Genomic DNA, 26,700 nt, shown 5'->3' on the forward strand with positions numbered 1-26,700 from the left:
AAGTTTTTTACTGTTTTAAAAAGAAGAATTGAGATAAAGAGTCAAATTTTAGCGTAAAGAGCGAGGCGTTGATGAGGAAGCAGCCTCTTTCATATACGAAGTAATTTCTGTGCGTTTTAAGTTTTAATGTCGCTCCTTACTTTCAGTTAAAAAAACTTGTTTTTTTTATTTAATTGCAGTGTAAAGCGGAAAATCGTAACAAGATAATTTGACAAATTGTCAGGAAAGTTCTGCATCATTTCAGCGTGATTAATAATTAAAGAATTTTAAGCTTGAGGATAAGAAATTTGAGTTTAACATAGCGATATAGAAGCCCAAAACCAAAAACTCCGTAAGCAGATGTTTCCACAAATGATGTTTAGTGTTAATCAAACTCAAAAACCCGACAACTACTCCCGCCACAATTTCCCTGAACCAAAGCAGAAGGTGATATGTTACAGAGCAAAGAAGAAAGCAAAAGCACTGAAAAATGTGTTCCAGGTGTTTTGACTGTTAAAAACAGTTGTTTGTGCCAAAGTAGAAAAAATAGTATCCAAGATATGGCAAGTAGAATTTGGCGGTATTCTTTGTCATCAAGAAACGACAAAGAGAATATTAAAAAAAGCTCCAATTTCCAGCTCTTTCTGCAAGTGAGAAAAGAGGATAATAGCTTCAGGAACGAATGCTCTATGAAGGTCATATCTTTAAAAACTTTTTTTTTGAATGGGAGTGTTTTTGAAAGGCCTAAAGGATGGAAGGTTTACTTGTCCGCGCTTGCTTAAAATAATTAAATAAAAAAACGAGTTTTTTTAACTGAAAGTAAGGAGCGACATTAAAACTTAAAACGCACAGAAATTACTTCGTATATGAAAGAGGCTGCTTCCTCATCAACGCCCCGCTCTTTAGGCTAAAGTTTGACTCTTTCTCTCAATTCTTCTTTTTAAAACAGTAAAAAACTTTAGCGTAAAGAGCGGGGCGTTGATGAGGAAGCAGCCTCTTTCATATACGAAGTAATTTCTGTGCGTTTTAAGTTTTAATGTCGCTCCTTACTTTCAGTTAAAAAAACTCGTTTTTTTTTTATTTAATTTCTGAACGTTTTTGAATCAATGCATGTTTTGATTTTGGCTCTCCGCAGAGGAATAATCAAAACGAAATTTGCATATATTTTTTTTTTTGGGGGGGGGGGGCTAAATGGCTTTCTCATAATTTTGATCGAATGATTTTGAGAAAAAAAGAGCGGGGGCGAAGCCTAGTTGCCCTCCGATTTTTTGGTTAATTAAAAAGGCAACTAGAACTTTTAATTTTTTACGAGTCTTTTTATTGGTAAAAGATTTACGTAACTTATAAATTAGCTTACGTAAAGAACTTTTGTATTCTCATGTTTTTATTACATATATGAGGGGATTCGCCCCATCGTCAGTACCTCGCTCTTTACACTAAAGCTTAAATTTTATCCCAATTAATTAAGAATGACCCCTGAACCACAAAAGCCGTAGAATAAATAGTAGAAATTACTAAAAATACTTTAGCGTAAAGAGCTAGGTATCATAAGGAGGTGAGCCCCTTATATGGGTAATAATTTCTGTTTGTTTTAAGTTTTATTGCTGTTCCTTACTTCCAGCTGAAAAAGCTTTTTCACATTTTTTTTTTAATTTTTTTTTTTAAATAATGCTAGTAAATCCTGCTCTCCCTTCATGGAAGTTTTCTTCTCCCATGACAAATTCTCGATGGAAAGTTCCCCCAGCATATCCCCCTCTTCTCAACCCCTCCCCCCAACCAAAAAAATCCTCCTGAAAACGCCTGTATACTTCCCAATAACCATTACTATATGTAAGCACAGGTCAAAGTTTGTAACTTGTTGCCCCTCCCACGGGGACTGTGGGGGAGTAAGTCGTCCCCAAAGACATAGTTACAAGGTTTTTCGACTACGCTGAATAAAATGGCTATCTCAGAATTTTGATCCGTTGACTTTGGGAAAATAATTAGCGTGGGAGGGGGCCTAGGTGCCCTCCAATTTTTTGGTCACTTAAAAAGGGCACTAGAACTTTTCATTTCCGTTAGAATGAGCCCTCTTGCAACATTCTAGGACAACTGGGTCGGTACGATCACCCCTGGGAAAAAAAAAACAAAAAAACAAATAAACACGCATCCGTGATCTGCCTTCTGGCAAAAAATGCAAAATTCCACATTTTTGTAGATAGGAGCTCGAAACTTCTACAATAGGGTTCTTTGATACGCTGAATCTGATGGTGTGATGGTGTGTTTTAGGGGGTGTTTCCCCCTATTGTCTAAAATAACGCAAATTTTCTCAGGCTCGTAACTTTTGATGGGTAAGACTAAACTTGATGAAACTTATATATTTAAAACCAGCATTAAAATGCGATTCTTTTGATATAGCTATTGGTATCAAAATTCCATTTTTTAGAGTTTTGGTTACTATTGAGCCGGGTCGCTCCTTACTACAGTTCGTTACCACGAACTGTTTGATATTTTTTTTTTAGTTTAAGTGTTTTGAAAGACAACCGGTAAATAAAACGCTTGCAAGCCCCAGCTTGCTACATTTTTTCCAGTCTAAAATGTCTTCAGTTTAATTACTAGTTACCCTTCAGCGTGAAGATTGGAGCCTCGAGGGAGACTCAGACCCCTTCACATACAAGATATATTGTGCTAATTTTGATGTTACCCTCTACTTTCATTTGAAGACACTTTCTGTTTGAAATATACTTTCATTTAAAGATGCTTTTTATTTGAAATGCGGTTGAATTTGAGGATAAGTTTTGTTTCAACATAGTTTTCTTTATTTCTTTTACTATACAACGCTTCGCTTACATGTCTATTTGCTACCCATTTCTAAACGAACGGTTAGCTGCACTGAAACTTGAAGCGCGTGATATTCTCTGACAGGTGAGCATCAAGAGGGGGGGGGAAGCTGTAATATAACGCGCTTTGTTTAGAACGTTTATAGCTTATGTAAGCTTATCTTGCGGAAGATCAAAAAGAGGGAGCGGATTAGAGGAGACTAGCTGTTGGAGGGGGTAAGGGTAAAGAGGGAAGCAAAAATATTCCGTTTTCTATTATTCATACTATACGCGAATTGGCACGTCACCGCATTACCATTACCACCCCAAGATTTCATGGTAAGAAAGGGGAGAAGGGCTGTTGCTACTAGGAAAGGGAATGAGTCTGAGAGACCCGTTTTCCAATATTGGTGGGAAATCATCTTATGGTTTTCCCGTCAAGAAGAGATCAGGGTAGTTATTTGTTGGGTGGAGGAGGGATTGGGATACGGAAGCCCAAAGGTTCTTTTTTAATATTCGTAGAATTATATTCAAAAGCTCTAATAAAATTGGAAATGTTATTCCAAAAACAGAGATGTATGGTGGAGGAGCCCCCCTGAAATACTTAGTTTTCCCCAGTTTCTTGGCCCTTTTTACTGAAGCTATTAGATATTTTAATACTACTATTATTATTATTGGACCATCCTAAACAAATCTCATGTCCGCACCTTATCAAAAGCACATTGACTGTTGGAAGAGGGAAGGGATATATGGCAGAAATTCATTTTCAATAACTCATATTACAATCTTTTGAGCCTGTGAGTGAGTAGGTGAGAGGGGTTTGTATTTCAATATTAAGATCTCCATTTTTAGTTATTACAATAGCCTTTTTTTTCTTATTTTTTACATTCCGAGCACGGTACACCCCTTATTGCCCAACACTCGATCAAAATTTCTCCTTTGTCATGAGCTGTTCACAAAACAGTCGGTATGGTTACGAACTCAACTTGAAATTTGATAATTCAACGATAACTGAATTTTCATAATTCGAAATGAAATTTGATAATTCATTTGACGGTTCTGGACTTGTCTCAGAAGTTAGAAAATGTCAGGTACGGTCTTTACGCTACACTGCCACGCTATGGTATCAAAATAGCGCGGCAGTGAAGCGTAAAGACCGTAGCTGACATTTTCAAGCTTCTGAGGCAATTCCATAACCGTCTGTTAAGCGTAGTAAAGTTTCGTCAAAATCCTGGGATAAGGGAAATTTTGGGGGCAATTTTCCTAAAGTGAAAATGACAGTGCAAAAAGGAAAAAAGAGCCATATAGTACACATAAAGGCAATGATACACTGAAGAAAACTGACCCGTTTCTGTTGGTGCTTGAATTAAGCAGGCTTATCTTAGCCTTGACGACATTTTTGAAGAAACTAAATTTCAGATGGGACGGGGGGGGGGGAAACTGGGGTCAAGGGAAGTTTTATTGTCCTACTGATCCTCCCTTTGTGAGCACCATGCAAAACAGTTTTTGTCATTGTCTCGAAAGTCTAGAAACGTCAGACACTATCTATAGGTGCAACGACGGCAAAAATACACACTTATAGTGTAACAGTTCGTGGCAAGAAACTGCAAGTAAGTAACAACTCGACCCTTGTAACAGAAACTCTATAAAATTATTTCCATAACAATTATTTCCATCCCCATAAGGGGATTTTCCATAACAACAGATGAATCAAAATAACATGCTTTTTATGCTAATTCTAAATATACACAAGTTAAGAGCCTGATAAAATTTGCCTGAATTTCGAAAAAGGGGAGAAATACCCCAAAAATGTCAATGTATCTTAATGAAAAATCACACAATCAGATTCAGCAGACAACAGTGCTTCTATATTTTCGATACTTTCTATTTATTTTTTTCCAGCGGTGATCATATGGAGCAATGGTCATCGAAGTTAGGGAGAGGGCTCATTCTAACCGAAATAAAAAGTTCTAGTGCCCTTTTTAAGTGATCAAAAAGATTGGAGGGTAACTAGCCCCCCCCCCTGCCGTGCTTTCGCCCCCCCCAAAGATATCAAAATTTTAAGCCATTTGATTCAGCATAGTTGTAAGGCCTAATAACTATGAATTTGAGGATGACATAACTCCCCATAATCCCTGGAGATAGAGCTGTAAGCTACGCAGTTTCCCAATTGTTCATAATTGTATCACATATTTGTTGTAGAGATTTTCCAAGAGGAGAATTTTCCGTGGAGATAAAACTCCGGGGTAAATTTTACATGGGAGGAAGGATTAGGATTTTTGGCATTATTTAAAAACAGTCAGAAATTAGATACAAAACATATTTATGTAACTGAAAGAAAGGAGCAACATTAGAGATTAAAAGGAACATAACTTATTCCGTACGTGAGGGGGACACTCCCTTCCTCAACCCTTGCTCTTTACGCTAAAGTTCGACTTTTTATCACGATTCTTTAAAAAAAGACTGCTCAAACACAAGGACCATCGAATTTGAATGACAAGTATTTTTAAGAGCGTAAAGACTTTAGCGTAAAGAGGGTGGTTTGAGGAAGGGCCAGCCCCCTCCGTATACAAAAGAATACCTGTTGGTTTTCAATTATAATGCTGCTCCTCACTTTCAGTTGAAAAAAAAACTTGTTCTTTTATATATAATTTCATTCAGCCCAGTCAGTGAAAGGTTATAAAATACAAGTTATTCAGCGATTGGCCGTGGCAAATTTGGATATTATTTTGACAAATAGACCGTCTTATACCTGGCGGGGGGTTTCAAATACCACCCCCCTGCAAGTACTGTTTTTTTTTTTTTTTTTGCTAATTATAGAGTTGAATGGAAAGGAAAATGTTTGATTACGAAGGAAATCTCAGGAATTTTAGATGCAATTAACTCAAAACCTTTTAAACTGGACCCGATAGAAAGACAAATAAGTGGCATTCCATTAGAGGCTTATATGCTATCCCAAAGTAGTAATGCACAAGGCTGTAGGCTGACTCACAGACGGTCATTGAACTAAGTTGAATCGCTTGAATTTTGATAGAACTATGCATGGTAGGCTATAACTGCGCATTAGATATTATGGAGGAGGGTCGGTGGGTTATTGTGTCTAATTGGGGTAGGGGGTATGCCTAATACCAGAAAAGTACCCATATACTGCAAAATTTCTATTCGTTTTAAGTTGTAATGTCCGTCTATACTTTAATTTGAAAAACAAGAGCTAAGAGCTCATATGGCACTTGTGACGAGGTCAGAAGAGCCAAGAGCCAAGAGCTCATATGGTATGAGCTCTAGCAAGAATCAATAGATTGCTTTAAAAGGAAAATCAAAGGCTTAATGCGGGTCGGGATTTAAAATAAGACCTCTGAGTCACGAGATCCTTCTAAATATCAAAATTCATTAAGATCCGATCCCTCTCTCGCAAATTAAAAATACCTCGATTTTTCTAATTTTTCCTCTCCCTTCAGCCCCCCAGATGTTGGAATCGGGGAAACCGACTTTATCAAGTCAATTTGTACAGCCCCCTGACAAGCCTACCAATTTTCATCGTCCTAGCACGTCCAGAAGGACCCAACTCGCCAAAGCACTGAACCCACCACCTAACTCCCCCAAAGAGAGCGGATCCAGTCCGGTTACGTCAGTCACGTATCTACGAGATTTATAAGCATTTTCCAAGATTTCCCCATCCAGCTCCCCCTAATGTCAACAGATCTGGTCGGGATTTGAAATAAGAGCTCTGAGACATGAGTCCCTTCAAAATATCAAATTTCATAAAGATCCGGTCACCCGTTCTTAAGTTAAAAATACCTCAATTTTTCTAATTTTTCCAAATTAATAACCCTCAATTCCTCCAAAGAGAACGGATCCATACTAATTATGTCAATCTCGTATCTATAACTTGTTATTATTCTTCCCATCAAGTTTCATCCCGATATCTCCACTCTAAGCGTTTTCCAAGATTTCCAGTTTCCAAGATTTTTGTTTCCCCCTTCCAACCCTCTATGTACTCGGATCCAATTCGAATTGAAAATGGAGCATCTAAGACATAAGATTATTCTAAATATCAAGTTTCGTTGAGATCCGATCACCCATTCGTAAGATACCTCGATTTCACGTTTTCCAAGAATTCCGGCTTCCCCCTCCAACTCCCTTCAATGTCATCGGATCTGGTTGGGATCTAAAATTAGAGTTTTAAAGCACAAGATCCTTCTAGATATCAAATTTCATAAAGGTCCGATTACCCGTTCGTAAGTTACAAATCATTTTTTCTCATTTTTTCCGAATTATTCCCCCCCCCCATTCCACCAAAGAGAATGGATCCGATCCGGTTATTTCAGTCACCTATCTTGGACTTGTGCTTATTCTTTCCACCAAGTTTCATCCTGATCTCTCTGCCTTAAGCGTTTTCCAAGATTTTCGGTCCCCCCCCCCCTAATGACACTGGACCCGGTCGGAAAAAAAAAATAAGAGATCTGAGTTTCGAGGTCCTTCTAAATATGAAATTTAATTAAGACACGATCATTTTTTTCACAAGTTCAAAATACCTCATTTTTGCTAATTTTTTAGAATTGACCTCCTCCCCCAACTCCCCCAAAGAGAAAATATCCGTTCCGATTATGTCAATCCCGTATCTAAGAATTTTGCTTATTTTTCCCACCAAGTCTCATCCCGATCCCTCCTCTCTAAGCATTTTCCAAGATTTTAGGTTCCCTCCCCCCAACTTCCCCTTCACCGGATAAGGTCTAGATTTAATATAAGAGCTCTGAGACATGATATCCTTCCAAACATCAAATTTCATTAAGATCCGATCACTCCTTCGTAAGTCAAAAATACCTAATTTTTCTAATTTTCAGAATTAACCCCTCCCCCAGTCCTTAAAAGAAAGCGGATCCGTCCCGGTTATGTCAATCACGTATCTAGGACTTATGCTTATTTTTCCCACCAAGTTTCATCCCGATCCCTCCGCTCTAAGCGTTTCCCAAGATTTTAGGTTACCCCCTCAATTCCCCCCAATGTCACCGGATACAGTCGGGATTTAAAATAAGAGCTCTGAGACACGATATCCTTGTAAACATCAAATTTCATTAAGATCCCATCACCCGTTCCTCAGTTAAAAACACTTCATTTTTTCTATTTTTTCCGAATTAACCGGCCCCCACTCCCCGCCGCCAAATGGTCAAATCGGGAAAAGACTATTTCTAATTTAATTTGGTTCGGTCCCTGATACGCTTGCCAAATTTCATCGTCCTAGCTTACCTAGAAGTGCCTAAAGTGGCAAAACCGGGACCGACAGACCGACAGAATTTGCGATCGCTATATGTCACTTGGTTAATACCAAGTGCCAATAAAAAACTTAAAAAATAAATAAAACTAAGTATGAGCTCTGGTCATCAAATCCTCTCTTTTAGTAAGGTAAGCAATTAGTTTAAGGTAAGCAATGGGGTTTTGGTACGAAAAAAGTGTATTTTGTCGGACTTTGATAATTCTGGTGTCACTGTGGAAGTGATGCCTTATTAAAGATGGAACCTAGTGAAACGGCTGAGCTGTAGAAAACTTACATTCAGAACTGATAATAGCAAATAACTAATGACTAATGACTAATATCAAGAGAATAACTAATATCAATAGCATTCTGACTAATAGCAAAGAGCAGAATTAGTCAGCTGGAGGCACATGAAAAGAAGACAAATTTGATTTTGTAATCTTGCACCCCCCCCCTCCAGCGTAAAATCTATTTAAGAGAAGACATCATTTCGATGTTCAATTCTTTAATGCCAATCTTAGGCCTAAAACAGTCTGATATTAACGACGTGATTAGATTGAAAGCAGGTAGTGTCCCCGATTATACCAAGCATGAGTTATCGATTCGTGATAGGTTGAATGCGCTTCTAGAGAAGACAAGAAAAAGTAATAAATCTGCTAAGTTGCAAGGGACTAAATTGGTGATAGAAAACTAATATTTTTCGTATGATTCAGAGCAGAATGTTTTGACTCAATTACCATACGATCTGGAAGAATGCAAAATGTGCAATTTACCCTGTTACAAGAAAATATGGTCAGTCAAAAACAAAGTATTTAGGCAGGTGAACAGAGCGTAAATGCAGGGGGAAAACGCAATAGTTGAGCCAAAAAAAGGTCAGTATCTATAAACAGAAATATGGCTACTAAGCATGGTAATGAAGAGTTGGGCACACCTAATCCAAGTAGGCAATATACATGTGACTAAAGCCATTCAAGATGGAAAAAGTGTTTATAATAGCCCAAATCGTGATCATACTAGAACAGTTCAACTTATAATGTTGACTGGAGATATGATAAGACATGTTGGATCATGTTAAATTAGGGGAAGTGAATGCAATGTTGAAATATATAAGGTTTTTACCATAGGAAAGTGTCGGAGTTGATGGCAATGAAGGATTGGAATCTGGTATCTTTAGTAAAGACATGACTAATAAGTGATATTACAGTTCCAGGATATCGGTATTAGGCCCTACGGCAACCACAGGAAAGAATCGCAAAGGAAAGGGTTTCTCGATGGATAGCAATATTATTACATTAGAATGGGATTGAGAAAGTGTATTGTGCGTTTTAAAATGAAATCGGTTAAGATGATGTGGCTCAGAGTAAACTTACAAGATTTAAATATTATATTTTTGCTTAGTGTATGTGGCTGCTCAACCGAGTACTGTCTCTGATGAAGATATACGGTCGATATTAGAGGAAGAAAAGGGCGACTTATGTGATAGATTCATTGCTGATGTGTTTTTCTTTTTAGTTGACTTTAATGGATTTAAGGGGCCGAAACGGAGATCTCTACACATGTCATACTTGGGATGGTACATTTGATAGTTTGGGGAATTTCGGCTATCCCGCGGACGACATGTAGAGATTGCCTTAAACGGAAAAATTAATGGGGATGTAAGCTTTGGCAGTTTTTCAAGAGGAGAATAGGAACTTGAATGGAGGGGGATAGGAACTGAGGATGAATGAGGGGAGTGGTTAGGCATGTCTCCCAGTGTGATTGATTATTTACCCTGTTACAAGAAAATATGGTCAGTCAAAAACAAAGTATTTAGGCAGGTGAACAGAGCGTAAATGCAGGGGGAAAACGCAATAGTTGAGCCAAAAAAAGGTCAGTATCTATAAACAGAAATATGGCTACTAAGCATGGTAATGAAGAGTTGGGCACACCTAATCCAAGTAGGCAATATACATGTGACTAAAGCCATTCAAGATGGAAAAAGTGTTTATAATAGCCCAAATCGTGATCATACTAGAACAGTTCAACTTATAATGTTGACTGGAGATATGATAAGACATGTTGGATCATGTTAAATTAGCGGAAGTGAATGCAATGTTGAAATATATAAGGTTTTTACCATAGGAAAGTGTCGGAGTTGATGGCAATGAAGGATTGGAATCTGGTATCTTTAGTAAAGACATGACTAATAAGTGATATTACAGTTCCAGGATATCGGTATTAGGCCCTACGGCAACCACAGGAAAGAATCGCAAAGGAAAGGGTTTCTCGAGGGATAGCAATATTATTACATTAGAGTGGGATTGAGAAAGTGTATTGTGCGTTTAGAATGAAATCGGTTAAGATGATGTGGCTCAGAGTAAACTTACAAGATTTAAATATTATATTTTTGCTTAGTGCATGTGGCTGCTCAACCGAGTACTGTCTCTGATGAAGATATACGGTCGATATTAGAGGAAGAAAAGGGCGACTTATGTGATAGATTCATTGCTGATGTGTTTTTCTTTTTAGTTGACTTTAATGGATTTAAGGGGCCGAAACGGAGATCTCTACACATGTCATACTTGGGATGGTACATTTGATAGTTTGGGGAATTTCGGCTATCCCGCGGACGACATGTAGAGATTGCCTTAAACGGAAAAATTAATGGGGATGTAAGCTTTGGCAGTTTTTCAAGAGGAGAATAGGAACTTGAATGGAGGGGGATAGGAACTGAGGATGAATAAGGGGAGTGGTTAGGCATGTCTCCCAGTGTGATTGATTATTTGGTTATGAATGAAAAGCTTTTTCAAATATGCACACATTTTGAAATTTGGGAGCACAGGATTCTGATCACTTGTCTATAAGATTGTGTTTTAATGCAAGGGGAATTTGGGATAGGAGGGTGAGCAGACAGACAACAGGAACAGTTTATCGGAGTTAAAGTGTTAAAATAAACAGTCCTCTTATATTAGAAAAGAAAAAATGATGTATATTTTTCTGAGTTGGCACCTACTGAGATTTTCAGAAGACCGCAGAGTCTATGGGGAGCTTCCCCTTTAGAGTGATCTCTCTGAGAGTTGTGTGATATTGTTTATAATGTAAGGGAGGATGCTAGGCTAGCTAATAGTAGCAAGGGTATGTTTAAGAAGGATTTCTTTGATAAGGAGTGTGAGAATTATAAAAAGGAGTGGTAAAAATTTTCCAGATTTTTACAGTGTAGTCTGCCAGAGGAAAAGAACGAGTGTCTTAGAATACATTATGCAATAAGAAAGGAGTGTAGGAAACTATTTAAGAAAAAGAAAAATAAGATTAAGTTAAAAGCAGCCGTGGGATTAAGGAAGAATTTAAAAAGAATAATTCAAGAGAATTTTGGAAGTTGTGAGGATATCGGTTGGATGGACTCGGAAAGAAGGTTAAGTTCCCCCGGCTGAAAGCTGTGCTGAATAATTGGAAGCCAGGTGTGAAGAAGTCGGAGTAAAAGAGCCATTAGGGGAGAAATTTTCAAATCTGAAAGGATTTATGGATCACAAGTTGAGTGAGGATGGTTCCAATCTGGTTATGGAGGTAAATGAGAGTGAAATAAGGAATAGAATAAAGGAAATTAAGAGAGCATTGGGGCCAAGAACGGATGGAATTCCAATGCAAGTATGGAAGTGAAACAGGATGTGGATTATGTAAATTATTAGCCGATTATTTTCGACATTTTTGAGCTAACAATTTTGGCCTAAAGGACGGTCAACTTGGTGCCTTTACATAAAAAAGAGATAGGCTCACATGGTAACTATAGGGGTATTCCTATAGGAAGTAGTATTAGTAAGTTTGTTTGGAAGAAATTAAGTTCTAGGTTAGATAAATGGTTAGAGAAGCAGAAAAAGATAATGGATATTGAGGGAGGCTTTAAAAAAGATTAGTGAAACAGATCAGGTCTTCAATTTAAGTACGTTTATAAGAAAATATGCTAGAGGGAGAAGACAAAGACTATATGCAGCCTTTCTTGACCTGAAGGAAGCTTTCGATGAAGTAGTAAGGGTATTAATCATTCAAATAGGTTTTTCAAACAGTTCTTTCAGGAGCGACCAAATAGTTCTTTCAGGTCTTTCAAATAGGTCTTTCGGGAGCGACCAGCTCCGTAGTAACCGAAACTCTATAAAACCAAATTTTGATACCAATAGTTACATCAAGAGAATCGTATTTTTATGCTTATGAATATTCTTATTTTATACTTTCTGATTTTAAATATACAAGTTTCATAAAGTTTAGTCTTTGCCATCAAAAGTTATGAGCCTGAGAAAATTTGCCTTATTTTAGAAAATAGGAAGAAACACCCCCTAAAAAACATAGAATCTTAACGAACATCACACCATCAGACTCAGCGTAACAGAGAAACCTACTGTAAAAGTTTCCAGCTCCTATCTACAAAAACGTCAATTTTTGTACAGATCACGGATGCGTGCTTTTTTGTTTTCTTGTTGTCGTTTTTTTCCAGGGGTGATCGTGTCGACCCAGTGGTCCTAGAATGTCGCGAAAAGGCTCATTCTAGTGGAAAAAAGTTCTAATACCCTTTTTAAGTGACCAAAAAATTGGAGGGGACCAAGGCCCCCTCCCACGCTCATTGTTTCCTCAAAGTCACCGGATCAAAATTTTGAAACAGCTAGTTTGTTCAGAATTGTCGAAAACATAATAACTATGTCTTTGGGGACGACTTAATCCCCCTTAGTCCTCAAGGAAGGAGCTGCAAGTTACAAACTTTGACCATTGTTCACATATAGTAATGGTTATTGAGAAGTGTACAAACGTTTTCAGGGGGACTTCTTTGCGTAGAGAGGGGGGTGGAGGGGTGACGTGGGAAGATCTTTCCATGGAGGAATTTATCACGAGGGAAGAAAATTTCCATGAAGAGGGTGCAGGATATTCTAGCATTATTTAAAAAAAACAATGAGAAAAAAAATTCTACTGGAAGTAAGGAATAGCATTAAAACTTAAACGAAAAGAAATTATTACGTAAATAAGGGGGTTTATCTCCTCCTCAATACCTCACTCTTTACACTAAAGTATTTTTAGTAATTTCAATTATTTATTCTACGCCTTTTTGATTCAAGGGTAATTCTTAAAGAATCGGGACAAAATTCAAGTTTTTGCGCAAAGAGCGAGGTATTGACGAGGGGGCGAACCCCCTCATATACGTAATAAAAAATATATAAATATAGAAGTTCGTTACGTAATTTACGCTTCAGATATAAGTGATGGGACTGTTCTGGCACGTACGCAGGGGGGGGGGGCTTCGCCCCCCCCGAAATTTTGTGAAATGTTTAATTTCCCCATGGCTTCTTGGGATTTCTGGCAAAAAAAGACATTTATTAAGAATCTAGATACATGTGTGAAGCCTTTTTTGGGGATTTTACGGCATGCAATTACCTGGTCAAGTCACTGCCCAATTATTAATCCATTTTCTGTCTAACTTTTTACCCTCTTTGAAGTAATTATCGATTGTACTGTTATTTTTTTTGCAAAGAGTCTGCTTTCCACAGTATATTAGGGCGTTTATCCCCCCTTTTCAGGATAAAGTACAGCTTTTAATGGATCAATTTTGGAAACTACCATTTTTCATTAAAATCCAGGTATTCGCAATAGAAGAACTACCCCCCACAGCACCCATATTACACTATTAGCCCTAAAATTTCCCTTTCAGTGGGATATAATAGATTAATCACTGTTTCTATATCGCTATGAACATAACCTGAGCCTAAAACGTACTTTTGAGGCTTCAGTCTCCTTCCCCCCATCTGTTACAATACTACAGATTAAAGTTAATCTGTATTTTCCAATGTACGTGCTTTTTGCATTTATTTAATTACTAAATAAAAAAGTGCTACTTTATATCTGCTGTTTCGAAGGTTTTGTCCCCCCCCCCCCGTAAAAAAATTCCTGTGTGCGTGCCTGGGACTGTTTGTTCTAAAGTTTGACTGTTTGTCCCAATTTTCTAAGAGCGTTTACTGAAATACGGTGGCTTTTTGATTATAGTAGGAAGCTTTCTTAAAAATGCTAACAGCTTTAGCGTAAAGAGTAAGGTAATAAAGAGGTAATAATTTTAAATATAAAAGTATAAGGTAATAATTTTTCATGTACGGTAAGCCAAATTCGAACATGCATTAGTTGAAAACGTTCAGAAATTAAAAAAAAAAACAAAAAAACAAACAATTTTTTAACTGAAAGTAAGGAGCAACATTGAAACTCAAAACGAACAGGAATAATACCTTACATGAAAAGAGGTTGTCTCCTCCTCAACGCATCTCTCTTTACGCTAAAGTTTCTATTGTTTTAAAAAGTACAGTTTTGACAAAGAGTCAAACTTTAGTATAAAGTGAGAGGCGTTGAGGAGGGAACAGCACCTTCCATATGCGGAATGATTTCTGTTCGTTTTAAGTTAAATTCAAAAAAGAAAAGTCTATTGCCTATTGCTTACTCATAGCATTTATTAATGGGAAGTAAACAGACATTTTTCGGGAGGCGAATTTTCTCTGGTGGAATTTTTGGTGGTGGGATGTGGGGGATGCCCCCTCTTAAATAGTTCGCTCTTTATGCTAAGGTATGACTTTGTATCCCATTCCTTACGAACAAAAAATGAAACAGATGGTTCGCTAAATTAGAATAAATAGCTTTTTAAACATTCCAAACAACGGTAGCGTGAAGAGTGAGGTGTTGTGGAGGGGTATCCTCCCCATATCGTAATAATTTCTGTTTGTTTAATTTTGATCCCTACTTTCAGTTGAAGAACCTGCTTTTTTTCTTTGATCACTCAAAGGCACAAACAATTCTCAAGGGAAAACATTGAAAGGCCGCTGATTTTCAATAGCCGAAAGGGGTTCGCTTTGGATTCGTGATCTAATTGCTTATAGGCAATTCTATTACCTCTGTATCCTATTTGTGAACGTAGCGTTAATCAGCTATTTAAGGAGAGAATGTGACGAAAATTATGCAAATCAGGTACAAAATTTTCCTGAAGCTCTGACCATAGCTGATATCAGAATGTTTTTTTACCACTTAGTGATAAGAGAAAGCATCTGGGAAGAGTTAACTCAGAGATAGGTCCTTACTTTTTCCCAATCTATGGAAATAGGGATAATATTTTTTAGTTTTGTAAGAAATCAAATGATCAGAGGGAAAAAATCTTTCTGGGGTGGAATTTTTATGGGGATTTAAAAGAAGGACAAGTTTGTGGATGCAGATATGATAGATACACAGGGACCATTTCCTCCAACTAAGTTATAATTTAATTTGGATATAAGGGTGTTTATTTGTTTAGGATTTGTATACTGTTATATTTTAGCAATAACTATGGCCCATAAAGGCTTTCAGGGCCAATAAATAAATATCATATGATATCATAAATATTATTGAGCATCGCCGGGTGGATTTTGTTCTTTGCAAATGACGTGATAATTTTTTAAATTTTTTAAAAAAGAGAATTTAGTTCGTCAGCAGTTGATTTATGACAAAATTGTTTCATTTAATATTAAATGTAACGATTCACTACAAATAACCTACAGTCAATCAGGTATTAACCTAAATAAATAAAGCTCTGAGTCACGATGTCTTTCTAAATATCAAATTTCATTAAGATCCAATCACCCACTCGTATGTTATAAATACCTAATTTTTTCTAATTTTTCCTCTCCCTTTAGCCCCCGGATGGTCGAATCTGGGAAAAAGACATTATCAAGTTAATTTGTGCAGCTCCCTGACACGCCTACCAGTTTTCATCGTCCTAGCATGTCCAGAAGCACCAAACTCGCCAAATCACGGAACCCCTCCCCCAACTCCCCAAAGAGAGCGGATCCAGTACGGTTCCGTCAATCACGTATCAAGGGCATTTGCTTATTCTATCCACCAAGCTTCATCCCGATTCCTCCACTCCAAGTGTTTTCCAAGATTCCCCCCTCTAACTCCCCCCCCAATGTCAAAAGATCTGGTCGGGATTTTAAATAAGAGCTCTGAGACATGAATTACTTCTAAATATCAAATTTCATTAGGATCCGATCACCTATTCGTAAAATAAAAATACCCCAATTTTCACGTTTTCCATGAATTCCGGTTTTCCCATCCAACTCCCCCGGATGTCACAGGATCTGGTCTGAATTTAAAATTAGAGCTTTAAAGCGCAAGACCCCTCAAAATATCAAATTTCATTAAGATCTGGTCACCCTTACGTATGTTAAAAATACCTCAATTTTCAAAATTACCCCCCCCCCCAACACCACCAAAGAGAGCAGATCCGGTCCGATTATGTCAGTCACGTGTCTTAGACAGGTTTTTATTCTTCCCATCCAGTTTCATCCTGGTGTCACCGCTTTAAGTATTTTCTAAGATTTCTGGTTCCCCTCAACCCCCCCCCCCCCCCCCCAATTACGCTGGATCCGGTTAAGATTTAAAATAAGAGATCTGAGTCACGAGGTCCTTCTACATATGAAGTTTCATGAAGATCCGATCACTCCTTCGTAAGTTAAAAATACGTCATTTTTTCTGATTTTTCAGAATTAACCCCCCCTTCCCCCCAATAGAGCGGATCCGTTCCAATTATGTAAATAAAGTATCTAAGACTTCTGCTTATTTTTCCCACCAAGTTTCATCCCGATCCCTCCAATCTAAGCGTTTTCCATGATTTGAGGTTCCCCCACCCCTAACTCCCCCCAACGTCACCAGATCCGGTCGGGACTTGAAAAAAGAGCTTTGTGACTCTAATTGTTTTCCAAGTTTTAGGTTTCCACCTCCCAACTCCCCCCCCTCAATGTCACCAGATCTGTTCGGGATTTAAAATAAGAGCTCTGAGACACGATATCCTTCTAAATATCAAATTTTTTTGAGATCCGATCACCCATTTGTAAGTCAAAAATACCTCATTTTTTCTAATTTTTCAGAATTAATCCCCCTCCCCCAACTACCCCAAAGAGAGCGGATCCGTTCAGGTTATGTCAATCATGCATCTACGACTTATGCTTCATCCCGATCCCTCCACTTTAAGTGTTTTCCAAGTTTTAGGTTTCCCCCTCCCAACTCCCCCCCCAATGTCACCAGATCTATTCGGAATTTAAAATAAAAGCTCTGATACACAATATCCTTCTAAATATCATATTTCATTGAGATCGATCACCCGTTCGTAAGCTAAAAATGCCTAATTTTTTCTAATTTTTCAGAATCACCCCCCCCCAACTACCCCAAAGAGAGCGGATCCGTTCCGGTTATGTCAATCATGTATCTACGACTTGAGCTTATTTTTCCCACCAAGTTTCATCCCGATCCCTCCACTCTAAGCGTTTTCCAAGTTTTAGGTTTCCTCCTCCCAACTCCTCCCCCTCCGATGTCACCAGATCCGGTCGGGATTTAAAATAAGAACTCTGAAACACGATATCCTTCTAAATATCAAATTTCATTGAGATCAGATCACCCGTTCGTAAGTTAAAAATACCTAATTTTTTATAATATTTCAGAATTAACCCCCCCCCCCCAACTACCCCAAAGAGAGCGGATCCATTCCGGTTATGTCAATCATGTATCTAGGACTTGTGCTTATTTTTCCCACCAAGTTTTATCCCGATCCCCCCACTCTAAGTGTTTTCTAAGTTTTAGGTTTCCCCCTCCCAACCCTCTCCCCCCAATGTCACCAGATCTGTTCGGGATTTAAAAAAAGAGCTCTGAGACACGATATCCTTCTAAATATCAAGTTTTTTTGAGATCCGATCACCCATTTGTAAGTTAAAAATACCTCATTTTTTCTAATTTTTCAGAATTAATCCCCCTCCCCCAACTACCCCAAAGAGAGCGGATCCGTTCAGGTTATGTCAATAATGCATCTACGACTTATGCTTATTTTCCCCACCAAGTTTCATCCCGATCCCTCCACTCTAAGTGTTTTCCAAGTTTTAGGTTTCCCCCTTCCAAATCCCCCCCCCCCCCAATGTCACCAGATCTATTCGGAATTTAAAATAAAAGCTCTGATACACAATATCCTTCTAAATATCATATTTCATTGAGATCCGATCACCCGTTCGTAAGTTAAAAATGCCTCATTTTTTCTAATTTTTCAGAATTACCCCCTCCCCTAACTACCCCAAAGAAAGCGGAACGTTCCGGTTATGTCAATCATGTATCTAGGACTTGAGCTTATTTTTCCCACCAAGTTTCATCCCGATCCCTCCACTCTAAGCGTTTTCCAAGTTTTAGGTTTCCCCCTCCCAACTCCTCCCCCTCCGATGTCACCAGATCCAGTCGGGATTTAAAATAAGAGCTCTGAGACACGATATCATTCTAAATATCAAATTTAATTTGAGATCCAATCACCCGTTCGTAAGTTAAAAATACCTAATTTTTTTCTAATTTTTCAGAATTAACCCCCCCTCAACTACCCCAAAGAGAGCGGATCCGTTCCGGTATGGCAATCATGTATCTAGAACGTGTGCTTATGTTTCCCACCAAATTTCATCCCGATCCCTCCACTCTAAGTTTTTTCCAAGATTTTAGGTTTCCCTCTCCCAACTCCCCCCCCCCAATGTCACCAGATCCGGTCGGGATTTAAAATAACAGCTCTGAGACACAATATCCTTCCAAATATCAAGTTTCATTGAGATCTGATCAACCGTTCGTAAGTTAAAAATACTTCAATTTTTCTATTTTTTCCGAATTAGCGAGCCCCCCACTCCCCCCAGGTGGTCAAATCGGGAAAAAGACTATTTCTAATTTCATCTGGTCGGGTCCCTGATACGCCTGCCAAATTGCATCGTCCTAGCTTACCTGGAAGTGCCTAAAGTAGCAAAACCGGGACCGACAGAATTTGCGATTGCTATATATCACTTGGTTAATACCAAGTCCCATAAAAGTAGAGAGGTAATACCAGGAGTATATAATATTCCAATGTTTAGTTTTCTAAGCAAGGTGGGGTTCAAAGAGTATGAGTAACTTATAAGAGTGAGAACCGGCACTAGCGTCAACAACTAAGACTGTCAACGCCATTTAGCATTTGGCATTCTTTCAAGGTTTGTAATCGTTTTTCTGTCAGGAACTGAGATCAGACTCTTTTTACTAGCCTAATTTTATAATTGATACTAATTAAAATCATTATTCCAATTAATGCAATGAAAAAAATGCCAGGTGTCACCAAACACCAAACAAGAGCTTAGATACCAATACAGTTATGAAACTCGATTTATTTTTAGGACACAGTGCGCGGTAGCGATGCTAGCGGCTGGAGACAGGAAACTGGTATTGGTATCTATGCTGTGCATGCAACAAAACAAAATTGCGGTCCCGCCTATGGTGTTGTAGTACGATCTGCGCGTCACAGCGTGAGCTTGGAGGAGGCGCCAAGTTCAGAGCTATATAGTCTGTACCAAAAACTTCTCATGGGAAAGATAGGAGTTTCCATAGCTGTATTGGTATCTAAGCTGTACAACAAACACTAAATGGTGGTGATATTTGTTGATAGAATCTAGCACCAGTTTCTACTTATAAAACATCCATACTCTTTGGTTGGGTTATCGCTAGTCTCAGTATACACCCCAAGTGGTTCTAACAATATCCAAGTCTGTCACTATCTGTCATGTCACATGTCTGTCGACACAGTGCGACAGTTAAGGCTCGTGTACATGAAAATTGATTTTATTTTGTTGAATTTAATTTCCCGAAAACTGGTACAGCTTTTGCACCTTTTCTTTCCCCGCTGTATCACGACCATGTAAGAACGCAGTAACTGATTTTTTACAGGGGAGGGGGGATAATGAAAAAAACAGCTTGAGTAAGAAGCACCCAAAAATTCTGGAGAGTTTAGTATTTTGAAAGGGCCGGGGCTCTTTTGAAAGTTAGACCAGTTTAGGATTTAAAAAGAGCAAAGGCCCTTAGTAAGGCTGTGACAAAAGAAAAATTATTCGCTATTATAGGTCAAAATTCAGCACGGAATTATCAATTGGTTATCAAATTAATGCTATTAAATTTTTCTTTTGAGTTGTTTAGAAAACAAATTGATTGAATTCAGTCATAATAATCATAGCTATATAGTACATAATAATTATGGTAACTCTAATCCTAATAATAATAGAATATAGCTATAGCATAACAACTATAAATTAGTTGTTATTATCAAGTGCGAATTACAAAAATTTGCATATAAAATAAGAAAATGGCATGAATGAAAAGCGGAAAAATGCAGGTAAAAGACCATTCCTCCAAAAAAAACTAAGAAACATTTCCCGACTAGTAAATTGGTGTTAAAAATGCAGGTAAAAAAAACCTCCAACTTCTCTAAAAAAAATTCTTTTGATAACCCTCCCCCCTATAAGTCTCTATTGGTGTGTAAGTCTAAGTAAATAAGTCTGTAGTTAATACAGTCTATAAAGTCTGCTTAAAAAGATAAAGATGTAATACCGAAAGTACAAGTCTATATAGTTTAATACAGTACACAAGTCTTTAAGTATGATAAGCTTATAAGCACGTTAAAAATACAGTAAAATGACGGATTTCGCAAAAATATGTACGAGTAGAAAAATGAAGCAGCATGCCTTCTAATATGCAAAAAAAAAACTAAAGTCGAAGCCGCACGAGTCATTATTCTTCAAAAAATGCATGAACGTTATCAGTACTGATTACCACTTAAGGTGCCCAATCGCGATTCTATGTCAAATTAAATAAAAAATAAGTTTTTTTAAATGAAAGTAAGGAGCGAAATTAAAACTTAAAACGAACAAAAATCACTCCGTATATGAAAGGGGCTGTTCCCTCCCCAACGCCCTGCTCCTTACGCTAAAGTTTGGCTCTTTCTCACAACTCTGCTTTTTGAAACGATAAAAACTTTACTGTAAAGAGCGGGACGTTGAGGAGGGAACAGCCCATTGGAGTCGTTAAGATTCCATGACTTTTAAGGGGTGTTTCCCCTATTTTCTAAAATAAGGCAAATGTTCTCAGGCTCGTAACTTTTGATTTGTAAGACTAAACTTGGTGAAACTTATATATCTGAAATCAGCACTAAAATGTAATTCTTTTAATGTAACTATTGGTCGTTTTTTAGAGTTTCGGCTACTATTGAGCCGGGTCGCTCCTTACTACAGTTCGTTACCAGGAACTGTTTGATAAGTCAATAATCACGATGAAATCAAATTCAGGTACATTTTTAGACAACTTAATGAGAATGGAGTAACAATAGTTAAATTAATCTGGTTGTCTGAGATACGAATGAATGGAATAAAACTATTTGGGTGTCAACAATTGCTGGTGATTGATTGAGCCAAAGAGCCTCATTGATGTTAACACATTCTTCTCTTGGAAAAACACACGAGATCTATTCTAAACATGTTTAGAAAAGCATGTATACAGTTGCAGCCTTAATATCTGACAGCTACAAGCTTTTACGAGGTAAATACATAAAAATACGTATTTAAGAAATAAAATTCGTAAAAATACGAAAAAATAGAGATGTAAAACCGAAAATAGAAGTCTATCTAGTCTAATACTGTACATAAGTGTTTAAGTAAGGTAAGTTTATAAGCATGTTGAAAATACAGTAAAAACACGTAAAAAACGTTTGTAAAAATACGCCTGGGTATAGAAATGAAGTAGCATGCCTTTTTATATGTAAAAAAAAATAACTAAATTTGATGCCGCATGAGTCATTATTCTTCAAAAAATGCATGAACGTTATCAGTACTGATTACAAGTAAAGGTTCCCAATCCCGATTCCATGTAGGCTACAATAAGTCTATAAGCGCGATGAAACCAAATGCTGTTGCGTTTTTAGACAACTTAACGAGAGTGGAGTGACAATAGTTAAAATTAATCTGTTTGCCTGATATACGACTGAAGGAACAAAACTATTTGAGTGTCAACAATTGCTGGTGATTGATTGAGCCAAAGAGTCTCATTGATGCTAACACATTCTTCTGTTGGAAAAACACACGAGATTTATTCTAAACGTGTTTTGAAGAGAAAATTTATGCAGTCATAGACTTAATATCTGACTGCTGCAAGCTTTTACGAGGTAAATACGTATTTACGAAATCAGACACTTTCAACTAAATCAGAAAAAACTACAGTACATGCATGCAATTTTTCAAAAGAGCATAAAAGTCCTAGGAACGGCTTAAACTATTAAGTTATAACTTTCAGGGCATGTTGGGGAGGGAGATTTGAAACAAATTTCACGGTTCTATCGCGTTCTCATTTAAAATTAAATTTACATCCTTGGCTAAGTACATGTGAAATAATTGTTATCTAGGGGAGAGGACAATAAGAAAAAGAAAAAAAAAAGGAAATACAACTCGATTAAGAAGCACACAAAAGTTGCGGAAAATTCATGATTTCTAAGGGCCATTGCCCGGAAGAATATGTAGGGGCAGTTTCAACTAAATAAAAAAAAACACTACTGTATATGCATGCAATTTTTCAAAAGAGCATAAAAGTCTTAGGGACGGCTTAAAATATTAAGTTATAACTCTCAAGGCATGTTGGGGAGGGAGATTGAACTAATTTCATGGTTCTAACGCGTTTTCATTTAAAATAAAATATACATCCTTGGCTAAGTACATACGAAATAATTGTTATCGGAGGTAGAGGGCAATAATAATAATAATAAAAAAAAAACCAACTCGAATAAGAAGCATTAAAAAGTTCAGAAAAATTATAAATATCAGAGAGGCCAAGTCTTGGAGTCCCACACCGCTACCTACTTCCGTGCCCACAACATTCCAAAACTATTCGTAACCTTAGAATGACTGCGCATCTTTCCTATTGTCTTAAAGGACATCCTGGACGACAGTCATACCCAATCTCTCATCAAACAATGAAGCTATTCTAGAATATAACCATATTCACTAATCTTGCATTTCTTGCAGGAAGTGCAGCTCAATCACCCCTTAATCCTAAGCTATTGAGCTTATTGTAATTTATCTGGATCCTTTCCAAGCCTAATTTGTTTTTCTCATGGACCATAATTCTGACCAAAAATGTATTGCCAAAACTAATCAGCCAACACTAACGCTATTAGTAGATTCAAACCGATGTCCATTGACAGAGAAACAAAAATTAAATTACAAAAACAAATCTAAAATTTATTTCTGTGAAAAGTAAAAAGTAAATAAAATCCGAGACAGCACTGGCTATATTTGATGTAGGAAAAAGGGAAAAACAAAAATAAGGTGGAAAAACGTAAATAGGTTCTGAGACCACACCGGCTATTACGTTATTATATTTTATTTTTATACCATTTGTTATTATACAGTAATTAAATTTTATTCATTATATTATATCTAAATAAGCATACACCTATAAAATATATTCTTATTCTATGAAATTTGTTCTTAAATAAATGTATTTTAAGTAGCCTTTGAAAACAAATACATTTTAAACATTTTCTCTTTTATAATTTCAGTAAATCCATATTTGTTGAAAGTTTCAGGAATGAATATTAATATATATATATAAAACTTTCAGTCCAAATTTATTTGGTTAAATTAGTAATCTTGGCTATTATGTTTTTTTTTATATTATAAGAAAGATTGTAGTTTTAAACTGGTTATTTCGTTGTTATATTTTATTATTATATCGTTTAGTATTGTATATAATTATATTTTTATCAATTATGTTGTACTTAGATAAGTATTAATTTATGTATTGATTAATTATTTAATTTTAATTAATTAATTAAGTATTAATAAACTTAGATAAATCATGATATCCTGGACGACTATCCCATTCAATCCCTCATTTTATATAAGATTATATTTACGTAAAATTTATCGTAAGTAAAAAGCGATGTGGGCACAAAGTATTATATTTTTTCACCAAAGCACTTCTTATAGAAGTAGCTATAGAAAGAATGTTATCCGTAAATACGTAATAGGTAGACCAAACTGGCTGTTTCGTTATTCACTGGCTGAAAACTGCCGTAGCTTCTCTTTTTTTTCCTCATCTTTTTCGATTTTTCTTCGTAAGTAAAAATTTAATTTATAGTCCAAAAAAGTGAGGATTCATGTACATGTTCAATGTGTGGGTGGATGTATGGTGTCTTCCATTGATGTACGGTTAAACATAAAACCCGTTGAGAAATATCTCACGCAGAAGAATATTAAGGCAACTCTGAAGTGTATCCGATTTTAATTGGTTTTACCTAGCTTTCACGTACGATTTATAAACAAAAAGATTTTAGTTTTTGTTCAAATTTAGTTTCTTTCTGTTTCTAGAATCTTGTTAGAATGTCATTTATCAGACGAAAACTCGAAATACATAACAGTATATAGCAGTCGCTCTACCTCTTGTTTGCGCTTCAATTACAATATTAGACTTATTTAAAAAAACAACTACAGTTTATCCGATGTGAGTTTCTTTTTCTTTTTTTTTGTATAGAATTTGTGTTTGTTTTATCTTCTTATGTATGTGTTAATTTGCTTAAGCCTTTTCCGCTGTTGATAAGAAATTCCAAACGTGAAGCGGAAAATATTTTTTGGGAGTGGGAGGATAGATTTTACCGACTGACTGGTCGTTTTTACCAACTGATTTAGGCGATACTGATATTAAAAGCACTTTGTTTTATCGACTGAGACTAACCAGTCTTTTTTAACAACTGATTTAGGATATATTGGTATTAAAAGCACTTTGTTTTACCGACTGAGACTGACCAATCGTTTTTACCAACTAATTTAGGTGACATTGATATCAAAAGCATACCGTTTTACCGACTGAGACTGACCAGTCGTTTTTACCAACTGATTTAGGTGACATTGATATAAAAAGCACTTTGTTTTACCGACTGAGACTGACCAGTCATTTTTACCAACTGATTTAGGAGATATTGATATTAAAAGTACTTTATTTTACCGACTGAGAGTGACCAGTCAGTTATTACCAACTGATTTAGGTAATATTGATATTAAAAGCACTTTGTTTTACTGACTGATACTGACCAGTCGTTTTTACCAACTGATTTAGGTGACATTGATACTAAAAGCACTTTGTTTTACCAAAATGAGACTGACCAGTCATTTTTACCAACTGATTTAGGTGATACTGATATTAAAAGCTTTATTTTACCGACTGCTTTTACTAACTGTTTAGGTAATATTGATATTAAAAGCACTTTGTTTTACCGACTGAGACTGATCTTTTTTTCATTGATTCTATGGCATTTACTCAATAAAAAAAATGATATTTTGATTGATACATGGAATTAAAGAGCGATTTTAGAAACAGCGACATAAAAACTATAACATTAATACAGGTTGAGCTGTACATACTTAATTTTAAAGCCCATCCAACAACCGGCAAATCTTCGGGATGCATAAAAGACAAAGCAGCCTTTCCTGTAACTTCATCTGATAAATATCCAGTTATCGTTGATATTCTAAAAATATATAGATATATAAATGGAAAAGGAATATATATATATATATATATATATATATATATATATATATATATATATATATATATATATATATATATATATATATATATATATATATATATATATATATATATATATATATATATATATATATATATATATATATATATATATATATATACAGAAAAAATAAAATTGATATAACAGAATATATATAAATAGATAAAATGTAAATTATAAAATAAAAATAAGCAGAGCCCTAAACAGAAAAGATCTAACTGGTTTTTAGCGCTTCAATTACAAACCACAAACAAAAAAAAAAAAAAAAAAAAAAAAAAACAGCCAAGGTTAGTTTCATATGGTGAGGTGTTGAGCACTGTAAGATCGCCTATAAAATAAAACTCGTTCAAACTAAATCGTCTTGTAGGACAGAATCAGTTTTGTAAAATTAATATTAGCGAATAAGTGTCCTTAAAATTATCCTTAAAAATAATATATTATTAATCATTATGTTGATATAAAATATTAATAAAAATATTATACTAAATGTATTATTTTATTACAAAATGCTATTATATTACTACGAAATATTAAAAAATATTGTTCAAAATAAAAAAAATGTTAACCTTGTTAATTATTAAATTAAAAATGATATATTGCAGCCCTGGGTAGAATTCAGCTAATTATCAAGGACTGTAAATACTAAGTTTGATTGTTTGAACTGGTTCAAGGGAGCTTACAAAATCATGTACATTAAAAAAATTGGGAGAATCAAGGATTCGACTTTAATGAAAGAGACTCTGACATGGAGTTATGCAGTAGCGGGCGCTAAATTCAAAATAAGAAACGTGGATGAAAAATTAGCAAAGAACAACCTAGGGACATTTGAGAACAAACACGTAAAGCAGGCATAGCTTTCCTTAGAAGGCTTAAATGTCTTTGGGAATGACCAGATTGTTGACTAGTGAATTGTTACGGAAAAAAGTAATGTCAAACAGAAAATCAGATTTCCTTATTCATTTTTACGGTTAAACGTGACAACGCTGACGAGAATGTAATGGTGGCATAAAGAATTCATGATTTCGAGACAAATATAATATAGACTTTAAAAATTGCAGTTTTTCAGGTACGGATCGACCTAACATAGATTTAGGAAAACAAAATACGTTTCTGTTTTAATGTATTTAGTACTTTAAGAATCCTTCAGCACGAAATTTTTCAACGTTCAAAGACTACACTGGCTATACACAATGTTCGTTAAAATACAATAAATACAACGGAGAAGAGTTCTTTTGATAATTACATAAAAAAAA

General features: G+C 36.1%; 1 protein-coding gene across 5 annotated transcripts in view; it reads right to left on the reverse strand.

Moving 5' to 3' along the window:
* Window positions 1-26,700, reverse strand: part of LOC136025188 (basic helix-loop-helix ARNT-like protein 1) — a 353,837-nt gene that overhangs the window by 40,500 nt on the left and 286,637 nt on the right. For all 5 annotated transcript variants that reach the window (XM_065700994.1, XM_065701018.1, XM_065701002.1 and 2 more), the window contains one exon: window positions 25,278-25,384. In XM_065700994.1, the coding sequence (XP_065557066.1) occupies window positions 25,278-25,384 (107 nt within the window). The remainder of the gene's footprint in view (window positions 1-25,277; window positions 25,385-26,700) is intronic.

The sequence above is a fragment of the Artemia franciscana genome, chromosome 1 (genome assembly GCF_032884065.1).
Source record: "Artemia franciscana chromosome 1, ASM3288406v1, whole genome shotgun sequence".
In the NCBI taxonomy this organism is placed as follows: Eukaryota; Metazoa; Arthropoda; class Branchiopoda; order Anostraca; family Artemiidae; genus Artemia; species Artemia franciscana.